This window comes from Podarcis liolepis (genome assembly GCF_965112155.1).
Source record: "Podarcis liolepis genome assembly, chromosome: 2".
NCBI lineage: Eukaryota > Metazoa > Chordata > Lepidosauria > Squamata > Lacertidae > Podarcis > Podarcis liolepis.
Window position 1 is genome coordinate 108673716 of NC_139555.1, and position 20865 is coordinate 108694580.

Genomic DNA, 20865 nt, shown 5'->3' on the forward strand with positions numbered 1-20865 from the left:
GCACACAGTGTGATGACTTTCAGACAAATCCAAATGGCCTAAAAAATCAGCTGAATGCTGCACAGAATGTCCCATATTCCGGTGGCCCTCTGATGCTATCTGAACAGGGAAGGACTATTATCAAAAGCATGATCTGTGATTTGTCCAGCTGGAGAAGTAAATTTGGTGTCCATTTCAACCATTAAATATGTCACACAGGGACATGGCTAGGTGACAACAAGCTGCTGACTTATAAAGTCTTGTACAACTGGAGACCTGATTACTTGAAGGAGTGTCTGCCTGCATATTAAGATCTGTGGGAGAGGCCCTCTTGATGATTCTGAAGCCCCCTGAGATATGTTATGTAGGGGTGATTCCCTGCTCAGTTGTGCTACCCTTGGCCCTCTGATATATGGGTAGTGCTGATTCTGATGAGTTTGAGGCACCAACTTTAGGCATATCTTTTCATTGAAACATTTGCTGGAGCTTAGCGCCTCTGCCTATTTCTTGTAGTTTTCTTTGCTGTCAAGAAAGATGTGATGGACTCATCCCTGTTTGACTGCCTTGGCCCACTTGCACGCCGCCCCTGAGCTGGAAGGAAGCCACTTCCTGAACCCCACCCCAGGCATGAGCTACTCACATGGTTGGCAGAGGAAGGCTGAGGCTCCTCCCCTTCACACACACGGACATTTGGGCCCCTCTCCCAGGGGCTGATGGGAGATGTAGCAAATGCTGGTGCCATGTTGGAAGGCACCAATGCAGCTGCCATTCCAGGAGCTGCTTTTACAGCCTCCATCCACAGGCCACGCAAAATTGGGGTGCCCGTGATGAAGGAAGAGCCCAGGGCACTTTCAAGGAAAGCAGGGTAGCCCTGCTTAAAGGTAAAGGTAAAGGGCCCCTGGACGGTTAAGTCCAGTCAAAGGTGACTGTGGGGTGCGGCGTTCATCTCGCTTTTCAGGTTAAGGGAGCCGACGTTTGTCCGCAGACAGCTTTCCAGGTCATGTAGCCAGCATGACTAAACCACTTTTAGTGCATCAGGTGACTGTGATGGAAACCAGAGGGCACAGAAACGTCGTTTAATTTCCCGCCACAGTGGTACCTATTTATCTACTTGAATTTTGACGTGCTTTCGAAATGCTAGGTTGGCAGGAGCAGGGACAGAGCAACAGGAGCTCACCCCGTCATGGGGATTCAAATCGCTGTCCTTCCAATCGACAAGCCCAAGAGGCTCAGTGGTTTAGACCACAGCGCCACCCGCTTAAAACGGGGCACTTGGCCGGCATGTAATATATACCACATTTTTAACCCATTGCTATTGCAATGGGTTACAAACGAGCTATAAAATATTAAACAGATGAATAAAAATAATCAAAAGCGGAACAGTGCAATATTGAGTAAGAGAGACTGAATTGCCTTTATTGTCAGTATGGTTTTCACCCTTTTGAGGATGAAGGCCACTTGCAAGCCGACCCCTTCCATCCCTGGTAACAGTGGCAGATGAAACTGCTTTTCAGGGCCTTTCTTTCCTTCTGCCTCAGATATCCTTTCACGAGGACTTTTCTTGCATCGGAGCTATCGAAGACAATCTTATAACGGTGAGAAGGCAAATGCAGATAAGCATCCGATTCACTGTTTCTACGAACACATCTTCCATTCATGTTGCAGAGAGTTTTGCTGCAGAACGTGGCCGCAGAAGTCACATTAATGATGTAACGTCCCAAGGGACCACTTATATAGCTTTTCAGTTGCAAGCAGCTTTCCTAAAAGAAAACAAAGACAACAACAGGCTTAGTGGCCTTGCACATCTACAGGGAAGTAAACCCCACAGGGTCCACGGTGGCTCACTCCCATATAAACTGGAATATTGGGTTGCAGATTGCATCTCTATTGCCAAATGACCAGGACAGATACTTGTCTGAGTGATGAAGGAATGTGTCCATGGCAAAGAAGGGAATGGGGGGGGGGATTACCTAAATCTCATTATTATTTATTTATCTGTATGTTTCTACAGCCCTATGGTAGGGAGGAAAGCAGCAAAATGGGTTCTTCATTTTACTCCTCATCTTTTTCTGTAATTTCCAGATCTGTTGACACCACCACGGGATGCGGGTGGCGCTGTGGGTTAAACCACAGAGCCTAGGGCTTGCCGATCGGAAAGTCAGCAGTTTGAATCCCCGCGACGGGGTGAGCTCCCGTTGCTCGGTCCCTGCTCCTGCCAACCTAGCAGTTCGAAAGCACTCAGTGCAAGTAGATCAATAGGTGGGAAGGTAAACGGTGTTTCCATGTGCTGCTCTGGTTCTCCAGAAACGGCTTCGTCATGCTGGCCACATGACCTGGAAGCTGTATGCCGGCTCCCTCAGCCAATAAAGCAAGATGAGCACTGCAACCCCAGAGTTGGCCACGACTGGACCTAATGGTCAGGGGTCCCATTACCTTTACCTTGACACCACCACAACGTGTAGGTATATAGGTTTGCCTAGTAGGAGAGCCCACTCAGTTGAGCCACCAAGATTGTCACATTCAGGTGGTATACTAAGGGCTTCTCTGCATTTACATTTTGCCCTGCTCTTTCTGAGCTCTCCCCCCTTCTCTCTCTCTCTCTCTCTCTTTCTTTCTTTCTTTCTTTCTTTCTTTCTTTCTGCCCCAGAGCTTTCACCACGAAAATCAGCTCTTTGAAGAATCTCTTTTCTCCTTTACTTTTTTTGGGTTCTTTTTATGATTTTGAATTCTTGAGAGCCCTCTGTTTATCTTACTCATATGTCAGTTTTATTTTCTGAAGCCCAGAGCTTTTTTTCAGAGAGTACTCAAGGCTACGCAGCACCGGCACCTCTTTTTTGTTGTTAAAAAGTGTGGCACTTACTTCATGGTGATTACTGGCACCCATTTTCCTTTTTTAAAAAAAGCATTGCTGAAGACTTATATTTGGGGTAAAAAGATACATACAGAGAGGTGTTGGACAGAAGAGGAAGGCAGGCAAGAAAGGTCTTTCTCAAGGTGTGAGGTTGAGGAAGGGGGAAGCTCCCAGGTGAGAGCTGGGAGGATTTACTTCCCTGTATGTGCACTGAACATTAAGATACAATTGTGATAGATTTTGTGTTGTTGTTGCTGCTGTTCTGTTCTGTTCTATTATTTTATTTTATTTTTCTTTCTTCTTTCTCCCCCCTTTCTTCTTCTGTTACATCTTTTTGTTTCTTTTTCTGCTTTACATTATTATTATTATTATTATTATTAGTATTATTATTATTATTATTACTCTTTAGACCAGTTTGGTTTTTTTACTGTATTACAGTGGTACCTCAGGTTAAGTACTTAATTCGTTCCAGAGGTCCATTCTTAACCTGTAACTGTTCTTAACCTGAAGCACTACTTTAGCTAATGAGGCCTTCTGCTGCCGCCGTGCCGCCAGAACCCGATTTCTGTTCTTATCCTGAAGTAAAGTTCTTAACCTGAAGCACTATGTCTGGGTTAGCGGAGTGTGTAAGCTGAAGCATATGTAACCTGAAGCGTTTGTAACCCGAGATACCACTGTATATGTAAAAAAACAAAATTAATACACAGGGGTGGGGAGAGAAGAAGATGAGAGGTTACCCAAGAATTCTTGCAAAATCAAATTCATTTTCTTAATTCACTTACTTTACTTAGGGCATACCGATGGTTTCCCCACAGGACGACTCCTGCAGCCCCCAATGCTGCACTCTCACCAATTGTATTCACCAAGTCTTCCTGAAAAGTAAAGCAGGAACATGCATAATAACCAAGAGGCAAAGGTAAGGCACTGCTGTGATGTCCCCATATGAACCAACCTGTGATCATAACCTGAAGCTCTTCTTCATGTGCCTCCTACACGAGAGGTCCAGAGAGCGACAACACAAGAACGGGCCTTTTTTGTGGTGGCTCCCTTCTTGTGGAGCACTCTCCTCAGGGATGCTCACATGGCACCTTCATTACATAGTTTTAGGCACCAAGCAGTAGCCTTCTTCTCCCAGGGCTTTGGCTAATTAAACGATCTATGGCCTTTTAAACTGTGTTGGGGGGGCGGGTATAGCTTTTGTTTATTACTATGGTGTGTATTTTTGTGTTTTTATATTGTAAACCATTCCATGATCCTTCGATGAAGGGTGATATAGAAATAATAATAATAATAATAATAATAATAATAATAATAATAATATACACACTCGTTTTGCTTTTCTTTGCCTTTTTTGGTTCACCGTTGCAGAAACCACTAAAGAAACAGGTTTTTTGAACACTACAACCCACCCCTGTTTGCCAGAGATTTCACTGGTAGGAATGTGCACACCAGAGGGTATAATGCCGTTTTCTACAACACTGTCAACCCTCTTTTACATACAAAGGCTAATGTCTATCTCCTGTGAAAACATGCAGCAATTTCAAGAGTGTGGGATCAATCTGAATGACCAGGATAGGTAAAGGTAAAGGTAAAGGGACCCCTGACTGTTAGGTCCAGTCGCAGGCGATTCTGGGGTTGCGGCGCTCATCTCACTTTACTGGCCGAGGGAGCTGGCGTACAGCTTCCGGGTCATGTGGCCAGCATGACTAAGCCACTTCTGGCGAACCAGAGCAGCACACGGAAACACCATTTACCTTCCCGCTGGAGTGGTACCTATTTATCTACTTGCACTGTGTGCTTTCGAACTGCTAGGCTGCCAAGAGCAGAGACCAAGCAACGGGAGCTCACCCCGTCGCAGGGATTTGAACTGTCGACCTTCTGAACAATCCAAATGACCAGGATAGGGCACAATAAATGTGAACCCTTTTCAGCACCCATAAAGCTCAAAAACTCTGTATTCCGAAAACTGCATCCCTGCTACCTGTGTAACTCAACTCTGAAACTGCCTGGATAGCTCAGTTGGTTAGAGCATGGTGCTGACAGTGCCAAGGTTGCTGGTTTGATCCTGGCAACTGCATATTCCTGCATTGAAGGGGGTTGGGCTGCTCGACAATCCTCAGGGTCCCTTCCAACTCTACGATTCTACTGTGAGCTCCCATGCCACCTCCGGCCCTGTGCTTTTCTACAACTCTGTGAACCTGTTGGGAAAAGTCGCCATGTCAACAGTATGTGGGTGATGTCCAGCTCTTATTCAGGAGAGGATGTGCAGTTGCTGGATCGGAGTCTGGGTGCAGCAATGAGTTGGGTGAGGGCCAATGAATTGAGACTGAACTCTGTCGAGATGAAAGTGCTGGTGGTGGGCAGTACTTGGCTCCATGCTGGATGAGGCCGAACTCTTCCAGAAGGATCAGGTGCATAGATTGGGCGGTATTCAAGGACCCAACACTGGAAGGCTGTCTGGATACTTCAAAAGGAGTTCCTGCGCTGGGAGGTGGTGTAAAATGGGACTGCCAGGCTTCTGGGTAGCATTGCCATTTGGGAATGGACCTTGCCAATCCTTAAAGAACAGCACCGGGATGCAAGCAGGCCCAGGTTCGGACTTTGGTCTCTAAAGTAGGTTCCTGGGCCCAAAATACTTGAATGCTTGCCTCTGCCATTATGTGGTACTATCTACAGCAGAGGCCCTGTTGTGGTCCTGTGACTGTGGCACATCATGCAGCCAACTCACATAGCTCATTGTCAGTTATGGCTGTAGAACTTCGCTGTGGTGCTCTGCTGAGGAACTCTCTCCCACTAGAAATATCACACACACACACAAACACACTTTCTGCTGTTGCCAACTTTTCATCACCACATGAAGAAATTTCTGGTGTGTTTAAAGGCATTGGCTCCTGGAGGCCAAGGCACTTTGACACCCCCATCTCTTTTTTTTGAAAGGGCAGAGCCCCCTCAATATTGTCCAGAGAATCTGGCACCTGTGTGTGTATTGTGAATTTAGGGAAGAGAGCGCTTAGTCCTGCTCTGCTCACCATGACAGTATATTTCTTTTTAGAGTGTTTATGGTTTAAATGCATATATTTGTGGTTTAAATGTCTATGTATATGTCTTATAGTACACATATATTGGGGCTGCTATACGTCCGGGTTTTCCTTTCCTGGACATATCCAGGATTCGTCCAGGTGGAATTCCTGAAAACCCGGACATATGGCAACTCACGCCACAAGTGTTGTTATTTTGGCGATTTTCCTTAAAAATACCTCAAAAACTCGATATAGTTTTTGGGAAATTTTTCCAAAAAAAAAAGCAGCTCAGAAACTTTAGTTAAAGAAAGAAAGAAAGAAAGAAAGAAAGAAAGAAAGAAGAAGAAGAAGAAGAAGAAGAAGAAGAAGAAGAAGAAACGCTTAACAACTTTTGTCTCTGGATTTTCACTTTTTGAAATATAGCAACCCTAACATATATGATTGTGGAGGTTCAGCTCAGGCCAACTCATCCTGGGCCATTCTGGGGACAACCCAGCCTGCCCTGGAACTAGCCTTAAATTGTTTTGGGGAGCAGCAAAAACCTGCTGAGAGCCGGGAGCTTCCATTCTGCAAAGTGCTCCTTCATAAGTGGCTCCTCTGTATGAGCAATCTGCAGGAAAGTCCCTTGCAAGGCAACAACTGTTCAAGAGAGTGTCTATTTGTGTGACCACTGCACTTTTGGAGCCCAAAGGATACTAGTTCACTCTCTGGAGAAGGGATTTCTGGTTTCAGAGCATTGCCTACTTAGTGACAGAAGCTGTCCTAGGATCTCGCATGAATTTCTTTCTCTAACATTGGAGCTTTCATGTGTATACAATCAGCTCTCAACAGTAATGTTTAAGCTGGTTCTGGGAGGTTTATAGATTCTAGTCTATGCCTTTCTCCTTACCTCTGTCAAAGGGCTGAACGTTCTGGCATAAAATGGCCTAGAATACACAAAAACAGGCAAGGCATAGTCCTTTCTAGCCATGGTAGCAACACGCATTGCTTCCATAACCCGATAGCGCACAAATCTCTGAGAGTTCCGACTTGACTGCAGCCTGTGCTGCAGGTATACGGAAGGATATAGGGCAGTGCTTTCTTTCCATAACCAAAGCAGACGGTCGTTCAATTTCAAGTCTAGCTTTTCACATTTTCCTGTGTATTTATCTGGATGCTCCATGAAATTATAATTATGGCATTCCGGGTATACATAGTAACCCCAGAGTCCCTTTGGTCTCATTCTTTTCACTTGGATAAGGGTGTTCTTCATAAACGTCTCCCCTGCCTTTTCAAATGCTTGCTTGGCGGCGCTCCTGATTCTGAAACTAGACCAGTGAGGATTCTCCTTTCTAATAGGTTCGAGAGACCTAATTTTGTACATATTTCTAGTGCCCACGTTCCTCATCCACTGGGGCTTCCAGTCTTCCCAGTCAATGACTCCAAGTCCCTGGAATTGATTCATAGGTATGGCCTTTTTGAGATCAGACTTGACTTTGGCAATGTGCTTGTAAAGGTTTCCGCGCTGTGGTATTCCTCCATTGATGGGCTTAACAGGGGTCTTTAAATAGGGGTAGTAGCCCAAGCGATTGTGATAAAATATTGTCACAGTGGAGCCACTCAAATCGTCATTGGGATTTGCATGAATTTTAAAAGTTCTAAGGTCTAAATCCACCTTGTACCGCAGCTGGCACAGTCTGGTTGGTGCGTTCCATAGCACTACGAAAGGCTTGCGTGCGAACAATGGAGTCCTCGCATGCATAATTTCTTTACCATCCACCACCATCACTAACATCCAGACTCCTAGACATGTAATCCACAGATGGCGCAGAGTATGCCATTTTTCTGATACTGCTGTGGCAACTTCATCAAAGGGTGGAAGGAGGGAGGGGGAAACAGAAAGAAAACATTAGTGAACAGTGAAGACAATATCTTTAAAAAACAACATTGTGATTTGATTTTACAAATGAAAAAATAATTGCAATGCCAAATACATATCCCTAAAATGAGATTTCTCTTAATCTTGTGACTCCCCCTCCCACACATACACATCACTTCCACGAGTCCTATTGTCAACATTTCCAACTGCATATTATTTCATAGTCTATGTTTTATATCAATCCATATTATCCATGATATTTGTTACATTATAAGTGAGATTTAAATCCTGCTAATGTTTTCATCTGCTTACAGTGGTCTGCTAAATCAATTATAAATTTCTCCCATCCTTCCTTGAATTTCTTGTCTTCTTGGTCTCTGAGTTTCCCAGTCAGTTTTGCCATTTCAGCATAGTCTAACAGCTTAGTTTGCCATTCCTCTCTGTTAGGGACTCTTTCTTCTTCCCATCAGTGAAGACAAGACCTAACATAACTTTTTCTAAATGGTGAATCAGTTAAAAATCAAGCCCTAGAGCAATTTAGTCCCAGTAAGGCTGCTGCAGAGGCCCGATTGGCAAGTCAGCCTTTCCCAGAAATCAACCCCAGGTTGCAGAATCTAATGTAGCAAAACAGGCACCAACCTCTCCATGTGCAACCCAGGGTTACAATCTACAATCATGGTTTTTAACATTAAGGAAGGGTTAAGGAATGCTTTTGATAAGCTAGATGGACACATGATGTCCTGCTATTTACGTTCATAATGTGTTATTACTTTGTCTTTTTTAATCGCTGTGGTGGTCATGTGGGATTGCTATGAGGAATTATGAAAAATGAAGCAAGCCATTGTGTCAGCAGAGAAAGCATTGTTTTGACTGGGTTTGAGTCATTGACACGATTTCTGATTCAACCCCACAAGTCTTCATCTCTGCCCCATTTTCTCTATGCCTGACAGTCATGTACAGTGGTACCTCAGGTTAAGTACTTAATTCGTTCCGGAGGTCCATTCTTAACCTGAAACTGTTCTTAACCTGAAGCACCACTTTAGCTAACGGGGCCTCCTCCTGCTGCTGCGCCGCCGCCGCGCAATTTCTGTTCTCATCCTGAAGCAAAGTTCTTAACCTGAAGCACTATTTCTGGGTTAGCGGAGTCTGTAACCTGAAGCGTATGTAACCTGAAGTGTATGTAGCCCAAGGTACCACTGTATAAGCATTCTACACAGACCAGTTGCTTACCAGGCATCCTGGGTACATAAAGATAAGGAGGTAGCTTTGATGTAGCTTTTGTTAATCTTAGGGCCAGGAAACAGAGTTAACAAGGAGGTGGTAAAATGCCTGTCCTTCCTTTCCTATGGTTTATTACCTCCGGGGTTTGATGAATGCATTCCTCCTTGATTCCTGTTTATTTAGCCTGCATGCTCAAATAGGAAGTAGTTCTTTGTAGTTAAGAGGCTTCCTCTGATCTGACTTTGTCCCCACGTGGGGATTTTTGAAATGCTCAGAGGAAATCTGATTGGTTCTTACAAACGCTGTGTAAAAGTTCTTTTGGTAATAAAAATGGCCTGGGCCAGGGTGCGGCAAGCAAACTTTCTCCCAAAGGTCTTGCTCGTCAAGCCTCGTGTCTATTGTATTAATCAGGGTCCAGTCCTTCCTTTGCCTTCAGAACACAACAAATCGTTTAATTTTTAATCATTTTATGCTGCTATATTGGTGAAACACTGCTCATATGTCCCTGTATGGTGTTTTACCCTATTTTTGCTGCATTCAAACTCCAATCCCCCTGTCATGGTATTTGAGGGACAGGGTTCAGGGAGCGAGAGATAATTAAAATGTGACACCAGAGGGCAGGGCAGAGCAAGCAGCCAGCAGCAGGTACAGAAACAGCATTACTTACATTTGACCAAAAAAGGAGAGAGAAAGGTAAAAAAAAAAAAAAAAATGTTATCATTGTCAAGTATTGTTTTGGAACAATGTCTCTAATATTGTTCTAATGGGGGTGGGGGGGAATAACGTTAAACAGGTCCATGTAGATCCAGCCCTACTCCCTCCCCTTCAATGCCAACTTGGTCTTTGTAGAGAGGATGCTTCCAGAGGGGAGAAAAGTTCCATGAAAATTTTAAAGCCTAGTTACTTCCCTGTAGCAATCTAACAGCTGGTACCCCACCTGCATTGCTCATAGCCTTGCACTTAGCAGAGCCTAGCAACAAGGACACAGGTGGGAGTTTTGTAGCCTAAGGTCATCCCTGTTGCAGAAAGGGAAACTACTAGTCCCTTTGCTACCACCAATTCACAGTCTACTTTGGCATAAAGTGGGAAGGTGAAATTAGAAATGCTTCTGAGGGAGTACATCATGTGTTGTGTTACTGTCTAGAGGGGCTGGGAGCTGGGGGCACTGTCATACAGTGGTTCCGCTGCTTCCTCCTGGGCCGTGTCTAGAAAGTGGGGGGGGGTGAGTGTTCAGACTCCTGGGCTCTCACTTGTGGGATGACTCAGGGTTCTGTCCTTTCCCCATGCTTTTCAACATCTCCATCCAGCCACTGGAAGAGAGCAACAGGGGGGTTGGGCTGGATGTCCATCAATATGCGGATGATACCCAGCTCTACCACTCTTTCAAATCAGAACCAGTGAAGGCGGTGAAAGTCCTGTGTGAGTGTCTGGAGGCGGTTGGAGGATGGATGGCGGCTAACAGATTGAGGTTGAATCCTGACAAGACAGAAGTACTGTTTTGGGGGGACAGGAGGCGGGCAGGTGTGGAGGACTCCCTGGTCCTGAAGGACCAAGTGCGCAGCCTGGGAGTCATTCTGGACTCACAGCTGTCCATGGAGCTACAGATCAATTCTGTGTCCAGGGCAGCTGTTTCTCAGCTCCATCTGATGCGCAGGCTGAGACCCTACCTGCCTGCAGACTGTCTCGCCAGAGTGGTGCATGCTCTAGTTATCTCTCACTTCGACTACTGCAATGCACTCTATGTGGGGCTACCTTTGAAGGTCACCCGGAAACTACAACTAATCCAGAATGCGGCAGCTAGACTGGTGACTGGGAGCGGCCGCCGAGACCATATAACACTGGTCTTGAAAGGCTTACACTGGCTCCCAGTACGTTTCAAAGTGTTGGTGCTGACCTTTAAAGCCCTAAATGGCCTCTGTTCAGTATACCTGAAGGAGCGTCTCCACCCTCATTGTTCTGCCCGGACACTGAGGTCCAGTGCCGAGGGCCTTCTGGCGGTTCCCTCGCTGCGAGAAGCCACGTTATGGGGAACCAGGCAGAGGGCCTTCTTGGTAGTGGCACCCACCCTGTTGAATGCCCTCCTACCAGATGTCAAAAAGAAAAATAGCTACCAAACTTTTAGAAGAAATCTGAAGACAGCCTTGTTTAGGGAAGCTTTTAATGTTTAATAGGTTATTGTATTTTAGCGTTTTGTTGGAAGCCGCCCAGAGTGGCTGGGGAAACCCAGCCAGATGGGCGGGGTAGAAATAATAAATTATTGTTATTATTATTGTTGTTATTGTTGTTGTTGTTATGGTTTCATAGCAAACCATCAGCACTGGTTTAAAGGTGTGTTTTTGTTTGTTTGCAGATTTGTTTTCTGCAAATTTATTTTCCAAAAGATTGAACCATATCTATGGAAATTCAAATATGCTGGATATTTAAGGTGAGTTATGTGGATATGCTGGCTGCAGACACCATTTTAATATTGAAGTAAGCCCCTCTTCCCCGCGATGGTATTAACCAACACAGTAGCAGCCATAGTCCTCTTCTGTTTGTTTTGGGCTTCCAGAGTTAGCCTCTCAGAGGTTGTCCCTGCTGAAACATCCCAAACTACCCATCAAAGCTCAAAAAGCAGCTTGGGGATTTCTCTGATTTTAGGAAGGAAGGTGGTAGGTGGGACTTACCTCCACACCTGAGGCAGAGTAAGACTGCAAGCAGCCATTTCTGAGCCAATCCTGGCCCCCAATTATCAAAGAAGAAGCCCTGCTGCATCAGAAGGCCTCTTTCTACTGAGAGGAGGCTGGTTTTGAAGGATGTCAGCTGAGAGAAAGCAGGCTTGCAAGGCAGACTCAGATTCCTGGCAACCATAGTTGTGTAACCTCTAGAAAGCAACGCATTGCTCAGTTTGAGGAACCAGGAGCAAGTGGTCCATTATATGAGGCTGGGAGGAGCCTTCTTGGCTTTTCAGATCACCTGGCTCTGGTGGGTTTGAAAGGTGCTATAAGCCTCTGGCAATATGCTGGGGTGGTTCTAAAGAGCCGCAGAGATGTGGGCAGTGGTTCCATTGGGATATTTGGAGCATAATGTACTGATTGCTCAGATAAATTCAAGTGGGTCGATGGATCAGCTGAAGCCTTATAGAATGCCCTCGATAAGAACATGAGAAGAGCTTGCTGGATCAGGCCAGTGAACTTCTACTCCAGCATCTTGTTCTCACAGGATAGCTCAGTTGGTTAGAGCATGGTGCTGATAGAGCCACTTCCGACCCTCGGGAGGAGGTGGTGTTGTGGGCTTCACGCCCCCAACACACGCTTGGGGGCTGGCTTCCAGCCCCCGCGCAATCAGGGGAATCCTCAGGGCCGCATCATCCCCTGAGCCAGCTAATCGGCTTGCTCGGGGTGTGTGGCTTGCCTCACTTAAGGCAAGTGTGGCCCCGGGATCACCCTCTTTTGGCCACTCAGCTGCTGAGGTTTCCCACCTGCCCACCCTTTAAGGTTCCCCTTCTGACCTTGCTATGGACCTCGGTTGGTCACCGTTAAGGGGCCTGGTAGAATTTTTTTCCACTTGGCAAATTGTCACTGGCCATTTGGTTTTTAGCCTACCTCGTAGCAAATTGTGACAACTACTTTGGTTTTGGCGGTTAGGCATTGGTAGGGGTATTGTTATGCAGATCTGTTGGGGGGGAGCACTTCATCTCCCCCGGATATTGAAGGGTAGTCCGGTAAAGGATTCCGGCGGGCGTGGCCTCATCCAAAGCCTATGGAGGCCAGGGCCTAAAGCGCGCCCCCGAGCGGTGACGCCGGGGGAGTCCCTAGTTGATGTGCATCAGCAGGGCTCCCCCAGCTGGTGTTAACCCTTCCTGGTCTTCAAGCAAACAGGCTGAAGCAGGATAGTTGGATAGGACCAATGCCTAAGCCAATACCGCTCATCACCTATAACCAATAAAGTTGTGGCCAATTTTAGCCCATTAACCTAAAATAATGGTATCACATGTCTTTATTTCTACTGGTGGGAGGCGAGAACTTGCCACGCAACACCAAAGTCTCAGGTTTGATCCCCGTATGGGGCAGCTGCATTGCAGGGGGTTAGACTCAATGATCCTCAGAATCCCTTCCAACTCTACAATTCAATGATTCATCCGGAAGCTTAAGGGAAGCAAAAAAGCAGGACATGAGCACAACAGAACTATCTTCACATGTGATTCCCAGCAACTAGCATTCAGGGGCATACTCTGATCTCTGAGACCTCTTTATGTCTTTCAGGGACCGTGGTGAAGGAATGGTGGGAGCCTCCCCCTCCCCCTGCTCCTGTTCAGAATCCTGAATCTTCCCAGGAGCAGTGGGGCAGTATAGATTTGGAACAGTGGTTTGCAGAGGGACATAGTTCAGAAGACAAAAGTTGGGAAGAGCTGGGTGGTGAACAGCTAGGAAGAGAAGAACTGGGAGAGTTAACTCATTGCGTGACCAGGCGGCGACCGCCCCAGCCCCCAGGGACCACCAGAAAGGAATAATGACTCTGACAAAGTGTTATGGAATTAAAATTTGGCCACAACTTTATTCATCATCATCATCATAGACTTTATTGCACTAGCCAAAGCCCATGGCATCGTTCACAAGGGGAACAAAAGGAAAAACAGCAATAACCATAAAAACATTTAGCACTGCAAGTGCAATAGACCACGGTCAAGTCTCCTAGAAATTATTTGTTGCATAAGATAGAATAGCAGGGAAATCTCAGGTAAAATATGCCTGCTTAAATGTCCGAATCCCCTTTGCAGTTGACCGCTATTTTATCTAGCTCTTTTCTCCTGATCTTAGCTGCCAATGCATATAGTGCTACTTTATAAGTTACAAAGTCATCAGTATCGCTCAGCAGCCATTTCACCCTTTCCACCCTGTTAGCATGTATTCCATTCATAAGCAGGGGTTTTATAAATCGGTCTCTTGGATCTATATGTAGCAGGCATTGCAATAAATACAGATCCTCTACACAGGGTTGCCCACATATACAAAGTCTCTCCTCGTACTGTACTTTGCCATACCGACCATCCAACACCATCGAGGGCATCGATTGGAATCGTAATTCTGTAAAAGCGATTCTTAGTACAGCAAGTGAGAGCTTTGTCAGATATCTAGCTCGGGTGTGCTCCATTTTAATAAGTGGGAACCATAGTGAACTCTTGATAGAGGCAACTGTGGATAAATTCCTTTCTACATCGGACCTAAAGAGACAATCTCTTAGGCTCCTCCTATCCATCTTCATGGTCACCTGACGATCTTGTAATTGATATTGGGACAAGAGGCTTTGGGTGCCGGCCTTCCAGCATTTGGTCTGTTCCCATTCAGTGTGGGACATAGCAGGGAATCTCTCTTCCGAGAATGATTGGAGTCTTTTCACATAGTTTAGACACAGATAGTCAATTCTATCCCATATTGTTGTCACGTCCGCTTCAACACGGATAAGAGCAGCTGGGGTCCCGTTGGGGAGCAAGAGCACTTTCCTGAGAAATTTGTTCTGCACTATTTCTAAGGCTTTGTTAGCATTTGGGTCCATGCCCCTTATCACTGCTCCATAGAGCATTTGGGAAACCACTTTATTGGCGAAGTTTTTCAGCACAGGTTCTACACTGGTCACCCAGTGTAAAATTGAATTTCATTAGTGCTCCACAAGCTTTCTGCCTGGTGGAACAGCTCTGTCTTGCAGGCCCTGCGGAAAGATGTCAAGTCCCGCAAGGCCCTAGTCTCTTGTGACAGAGCGTTCCACCAGATCAGAGCCACAGTGTAGCACCCTGCTTGTGGTTAATGCTTAGCTGGAATGAAATATTCAACGCAGCAATAGAGAAATTAAAATAATAATTTATTTGTCAGACAAATAAATGATAGGCACAGTGGTATATGGTTACCAAAAGCTCTGCCCACTCCAGCCCTGATGGCCAGCACTTATATTTCCTCAGCCCAGCCCCCTTGCTCCTCCTTTGGCTGCCTCTGTCCAATCAGCCTGGTTGAAATTCCTATTGGCTGTTTGCTAGAACCAATCATAAAAGATACACCCATTTCCTATTACCTTTTATGGGAGACAAAGAGCTATATTTCCTTCTATCCATAAATGGCAGACAAGTAGCCATATATCTTACATTTACCTCGACAAGGCACCTTAATTAACATTTCACCTTTTGCCCTATTGCCCTATTCACTGCAAAACAGATGGCTAAAACAGATGGTGCATGGTTTTTAATTTTTATCTTAAACAGAGATCTTGGGTTCACCTTCTCACACACCATCAATGAAATAAGAATCTAACATAAGAATCTAACATTTCTTACGTTCTAAATCTTTTGCATACTTACATTTAAGCCAATATATTTCATACATTAACATATATAGCTTTTTAGAAGGAAAGGAAAGGCCTTTTCAAAGTAAAAAAGAACTTAGTAAAAACACTTTCTAAAAGCAACTTCAGAGAGAAGCCTCTTCGGTTTTCCCAGTCAGCTGCTGTTCCTATTAGCTCTTGCCCTTTAACCTTATGAAAATATGGCTCAAGTCTAATGGGAGGCACAATAATTCTTACTATTTACCAACTCTTAATTAGTGTTTTTGCAGCTTGATTGTATTCTGTAATTTGTATGGTCAATAGGACCTTTTGTTCCCAGCCTGTAATTTCCTTTTACAACCTTGAAGTACTGCTATAAATCAGTGGGGCCCCTGAGCAGGAAGACAAACAACTGCCAAAGCACCCAGCCAGCTGCTTTATGCCTGGCATGAAACAAGCATTTGCAAATATTTTTTTTAAGCTCATTTTAAAATACAGATCTTGATCAGATGCCTCATAATACAGATCTTGATCAGATGCCTCAACAGCCAAAAAAGCCCTGTGGCCTGGAATCTCCAAGATGTTTTTGTTTAGGGAAGAAAAGGCTAAAGGATTCCACCCAAGGCCTTAAACCACCAAAGTTGTGACAAATTGCTACGGTGAAGACAAAACCTGCCAATGCAGGAAAATTTATTCCCGGTTCTTCAACAGCAAACAGTCAAAACACAGTAGCAGCGCCCGCTAAACTGGAAGAAAAAAGGGTAACCTGCAAACAAGAAACATTAAACAAAGGGAGGGTTGGGTGGGTGGGTGAAGCTCCTGAGCTGACTGCCTGGCTGCTGCCAGCTCCTTCCCCTATTTATGCAACTGGCCCCACCTCTCAGCAGTGTAAATTGACTAACTGAGGCTGGGCGTGAACCTCCAAAGAATAACAACTGAGGCGCAGGCCAGCCCATACAACCAGTAAGTTCCCTGGGGTCCAAAGAGCTGCGCGCAATCCCGCAAAGGGTGTCAGCTTCACCTTTGAGCCAGTGCCACCTACTGGGCTCAACCTCTTCAGCCCCGACTGGGCCAGGTGATCTGGAAAGCACTTCCAGAGACCTTCCACGCAGGAAGCGGGTCTAAGTGCTGTGGACTCACAACTCAGAGCTGTGAGCACCGAACTCACTTCTAGTAGTCAGCGGAGCACAGCAGAGCATGAATCACTCAAATGACAGCTCTGTAGAATGTTGTTGTTTAGTCGTTTAGTCGTGTCCGACTCTTCATGACCCCATGGACCAGAGCACGCCAGGCACTCCTGTCTTCCACTGCCTCCCGTAGTTTGGTCAGACTCATGTTTGTAGCTTTGAGAACACTGTCCAACCATCTTGTCCTCTGTCGTCCCCGTCTCCCAACATCAGGGTCTTTTCCAGGGAGTCTTCTCTTCTCATAAGGTGGCCAAAGTATTGGAGCCTCAGCTTCAAGATCTGTCCTTCCAGTGAGCACTCAGGGCTGATTTCCTTAAGAATGGATAGGTTTGATCTTCTTGCAGTCCATGGGACTCTCAGGAGTCTCCTCCAGCACCATAATTCAAAAGCATCAATTCTTCGGCGATCAGCCTTCTTTATGGTCCAGCTCTCACTTCCATACATCACTACTGGGAAAACCATGGCTTTAACTATACGGACCTTTGTTGGCAAGGTGATGTCTCTGCTTTTTTCTTTTTCTTTTATTCTCTACAGCTACTGTACAAACTATCTACAAACTAAATGGAGATGCTGGGCTGCACTGAGTGTTACAGCTGCATGAGCAGCGACCTTATCTATACACAGATAACACTCAGACTCCCCCTTTGAAGTCAGGCTGGAGAGGAATAAGTAATGAGCCAAATCCGCCCCCACCTTTCTGAAACATTAGCAGATTCTTGCAATGGGAGGGGTGAAATATCCTCAAAGGGCACCCACAGTGTAAAGTGTGAGTGCTCACGCTTGTTGGAGAGCCTACATCCGCCCAGCCCAAGATCACGACAAGCAGATAAGGTGGCAGCTCAGAAACCAAAGTGGGTTGCGAGATCAGATTGCAAGATGAGGAAGTGACTTGGGAGGGAGTGGGTGTAAACCTTATTTGGGAGCACCTTTACTCTGAGAATGGACTCTTTGTTCTTTTGCTGTGATCATTAAAGCCTCTTTAAATGGTAAGGAACTATTTTTGCTTTGTTCTGCTTATCTACAGGTAAAGGGAGGGAGGAAGCTGCTTCCCCGAAGCCTGACAATGTCTGACTTAGAAGGAATTATTTTTCCTTTTAATAAGTTTTCGGTCCACTCTCATATTTCTTGTTTCACCGGGCCCATATAGCATCAAAACAGTTGATGCGTGCAACTGGGGAGATATGGCAGGTTGGTTGGCTGGTTAGTCATTTGGCTGAATCAATTTCACTTTGGATCCTGAGTGCAAGAACTGGGAGAAACATCATGATACACTTGGGCTAGGCTAATATCTAGGGTTCCCAAGTCCAGATTTTAATTTACAGTGGTACCTCGGGTTACATATGCTTCAGGTTACATACGCTTCAGGTTACAGATTCCGCTAACCCAGAAATAGTACCTCGGGTTAAGAACTTTGCTTCAGAATGAGAACCGAAATTGTGCTCCGGCAGCGCAGCAGCAGCAGGAGGCCCCATTAGCTAAAGTGGTGCTTCAGATTAAGAACAGTTTCAGGTTAAGAACGGACCTCTGGAACGAATAAAGTACATATTAAGAGGTACCACTATATATTTAAGAGCTCCTCCAGACTTCCTTTTTAAATTGTGCACTGATGATTACTTGTGCTCATGATGCTGCTTGCGATCCTGCTTTCAACGCATGTTGCACCTGCAAAGGTTTTGGGGCAGTCTCAGTGGTTCATGCATATACCATAACTTTCTGATGAAATCCCATGATATTTTAAAACCACAAATGTTCTAGTATATTTTTGTCCCACTTTTGTGGCATGATAGCTCCCCTGGGCAGGAATAATGTGGTATGGTTGGGGGGAAATCACAGTACAAAGCAGAGCAGATGAAATCCAGCACTAATACACTATTGTTGTGTCAAGAACATGTTACAGGAGACCCCCACCATAAAAACCCAGTCTGGAGGGGGTCTTAAGGACATGGAACAATGAGTTGTGCCTAGGTTTCTATCTGAACATCACTGTATTCTGGGCAGGAGCGTTGGGCAGAATTGTGGATCTGCTCTGTAAATTCATCCTATTCCTTTGCATTGGCCACACCATCTATTTACAGTGGTACCTTGGTTTATGAACTTAATCCATTCCAGAAGTCCGTTCTTAAACTGAAGCCATTCTTAAACCAAGGCACACTTTCCCTAATGAGGTCTTCCACCACCGGTGCCCTTCCACTATTTGACTTCCATTGTAGACCGAGGTAAAGTTCGTAGACCAAGGTAAACTTCCAGTTTTGCAGAAGTTCACAAACTGAATAGTTTGTTAAGAGGGCTGTTCGTAATCCGAGGTACCACTGTAATTGAAAACTAGAGTTATCAAGTAGCTGTGATGAAAATGTGAGCCCCTTCAGTGTAGCACAATTTATTGATTTATAGTAGCATTTCTATACAGTGGTACCTCTGGTTAGGAACGCTTCAGGTTACGAGATCCGCTAACCCAGAAGTAGCTGCTCCTGGTCGGGAACTTTGACCCAGGATGTGAATGGAAATCGTGCAATGGAGGCACACGTGCAGCGGGAGGTCCCATTAGTGAAGGAATGCCTCAGGATAAGAACAGTTTCAGCTTAAGAACGGACCTCCGGAACGAATTAAGTTCATAACCAGAGGTACCACTGTATTGCCCTCTTATAAAATAACAAGGCGATGTGTAACAATGGGTGCTAGCATGTCCTTGGCCCATAGTTTATTTATGCGGTTCATAGCATCAGTGTAGTTAGCATGAGTCTAATATAAAATATGCCTTTCAGTAGTTATCTATGACCCTGGTGTAAACTCCTGTCTAAGAAGTGACCTTGTAGATACAAGCAAGCATCCTCACCATTAATGCTTGCCTTACTAAGCTAATTACTAATTACTAGTATGCTTGCATACTAATCTGGTGCTGGCCAGCAAAATTTAATTATCACTCTCCTGTAAGTAGGAAGCAGACTTATCACAGAGAATGATATTCATTTTAAGACACATTTATTATTCAGGAACCGTATAATTAACCAGATGGTTTTCCAAAATTAAGATCATGTCCCCTCAACTTCAAACTTATCTGTGTAAGCAGCATGTCGAACAAGCAGGAACGAGCATCAATAACCAATGATTCAAAAGGATTGAGGTAACATATTATTTGCTCACTCAGGCAGACCTTTCACCCCTCCATAGAGAGTACTTGGCCCCAGAGTGTGCTTAAACCACACATTATCAATAATTAGGTAGCTCACAAGCCCCAATGCGATCCCCTCTCTGCTCTGTTTTCAAGGATCAACCCTACGCTCATACCCTATGCTCATATATGTGTCAGTATTCTCAGCACGCAGTCAGAGGTAACTGGCCTCACTCCAGGCAATCGGCTGAGATACTTGTTGACCTTCCCGTCTGCGTCTCCCGGCAGGGCACAGGCAAGGCCATAAATCGGTGATCCTCCTCAAACGTGAGAAGAACACACCCTCCTCCTTCTCCCTCCCTGCATTCCCCCAGGGAGGGGAAAAGAGACAGACAGGAGTCCTATTTACATGTCTTTTATTCCTGTCATTCAGCAGTACAGAGAAACGTGTCTGTACCCTCCAGACTCCGGCAGTAGAGTCACAACTCCACCCCTGTACTTCCAGTACAGGTCAGATGACACTCTGAGCTAACATCCGGTACTCAGTACAGAGAATAGACTGCCCCTTTTTCCCAACAGTACAGTTCCAGACAACAACATCCTGTTTTGCATTCCAGCCACCTGCAGCTGGCTTTTGCATTGCTGCTTTTTCCTGACAATATGAACCTCATACCAAGGAATGGGTAAGAGGCGCTATTGCCTTGCTGATATAGGATTTGGAATGCGAGAGTTTAACTCTCACATTAGGCACCAATCTCTGATCCCTGGCATTGGGTTCTGCTTCCTTCCTGATTAGGTATGCCACCTCAGTCCCTTATTTTATTCTACTTTCAGTGTGGCTCTGGGGCACACTGTCACGCTCAACTTTTCAGGCTTGAGTAGTTAGGACTCTCTTTTCTCTCTATAATTAAGGTGGGTATTTACTCAAAAGGCTGTATTTGCTGTATTGATAATGTTGCTGTCTCTTTTCATTTCATGTAATAAACCAATCTTTCTTCATGTCTTTGGTGAATTAGCTTATTAGGCATACAATTTATTTTTTTACAGAAACACATGCTGAATCTCCACAAAAGAACCCAATCTTCTCAGAGTGCCTAACAGTGGACAATTAACATAGAATGCTCTCTGCTAGCTCTCATGTTGGTGTGTAGATCACATAAGAAAGGTATTCAGTTGCAAATCTCCATTATGTTTGAGTTGGTCTTTTGTTCCCTCTCTCAGGCCACCAAGGAGACAGGTATGAAAATGATTCTCTCTAGAAACACAGCCTCAGACTGTAATGAAGGCTACAGGAGAGGCAGAGCTTTGTTTTCACTTCTATGTGAATTAATGTCATATGTCTAAGATGT

The 20865-nt window shown here is 45.2% G+C and overlaps 1 protein-coding gene and 1 long non-coding RNA gene across 2 annotated transcripts; one reads left to right on the plus strand and one right to left on the minus strand.

Moving 5' to 3' along the window:
• Nucleotides 1–1369: 1369 nt before the first annotated feature.
• LOC310701560 (hyaluronidase-1-like) lies at nucleotides 1370–11861 on the minus strand. The gene is made up of 4 exons (XM_083492659.1): nucleotides 11596–11861; nucleotides 6740–7692; nucleotides 3613–3702; nucleotides 1370–1739 (listed from the first exon to the last, which is right to left on the minus strand). The coding sequence occupies exons 1-4, from the start codon at nucleotides 11777–11779 to the stop codon at nucleotides 1413–1415; spliced, it is 1554 nt and encodes a 517-aa protein (XP_083348785.1). The 5' UTR covers nucleotides 11780–11861; the 3' UTR covers nucleotides 1370–1412.
• On the plus strand, nucleotides 4238–20857 carry LOC310702248. Its single transcript, XR_014523400.1, has 3 exons — nucleotides 4238–4263; nucleotides 11280–11354; nucleotides 20564–20857. It is a non-coding gene; the product is annotated as an uncharacterized lncRNA (long non-coding RNA).
• Nucleotides 20858–20865: the final 8 nt, after the last annotated feature.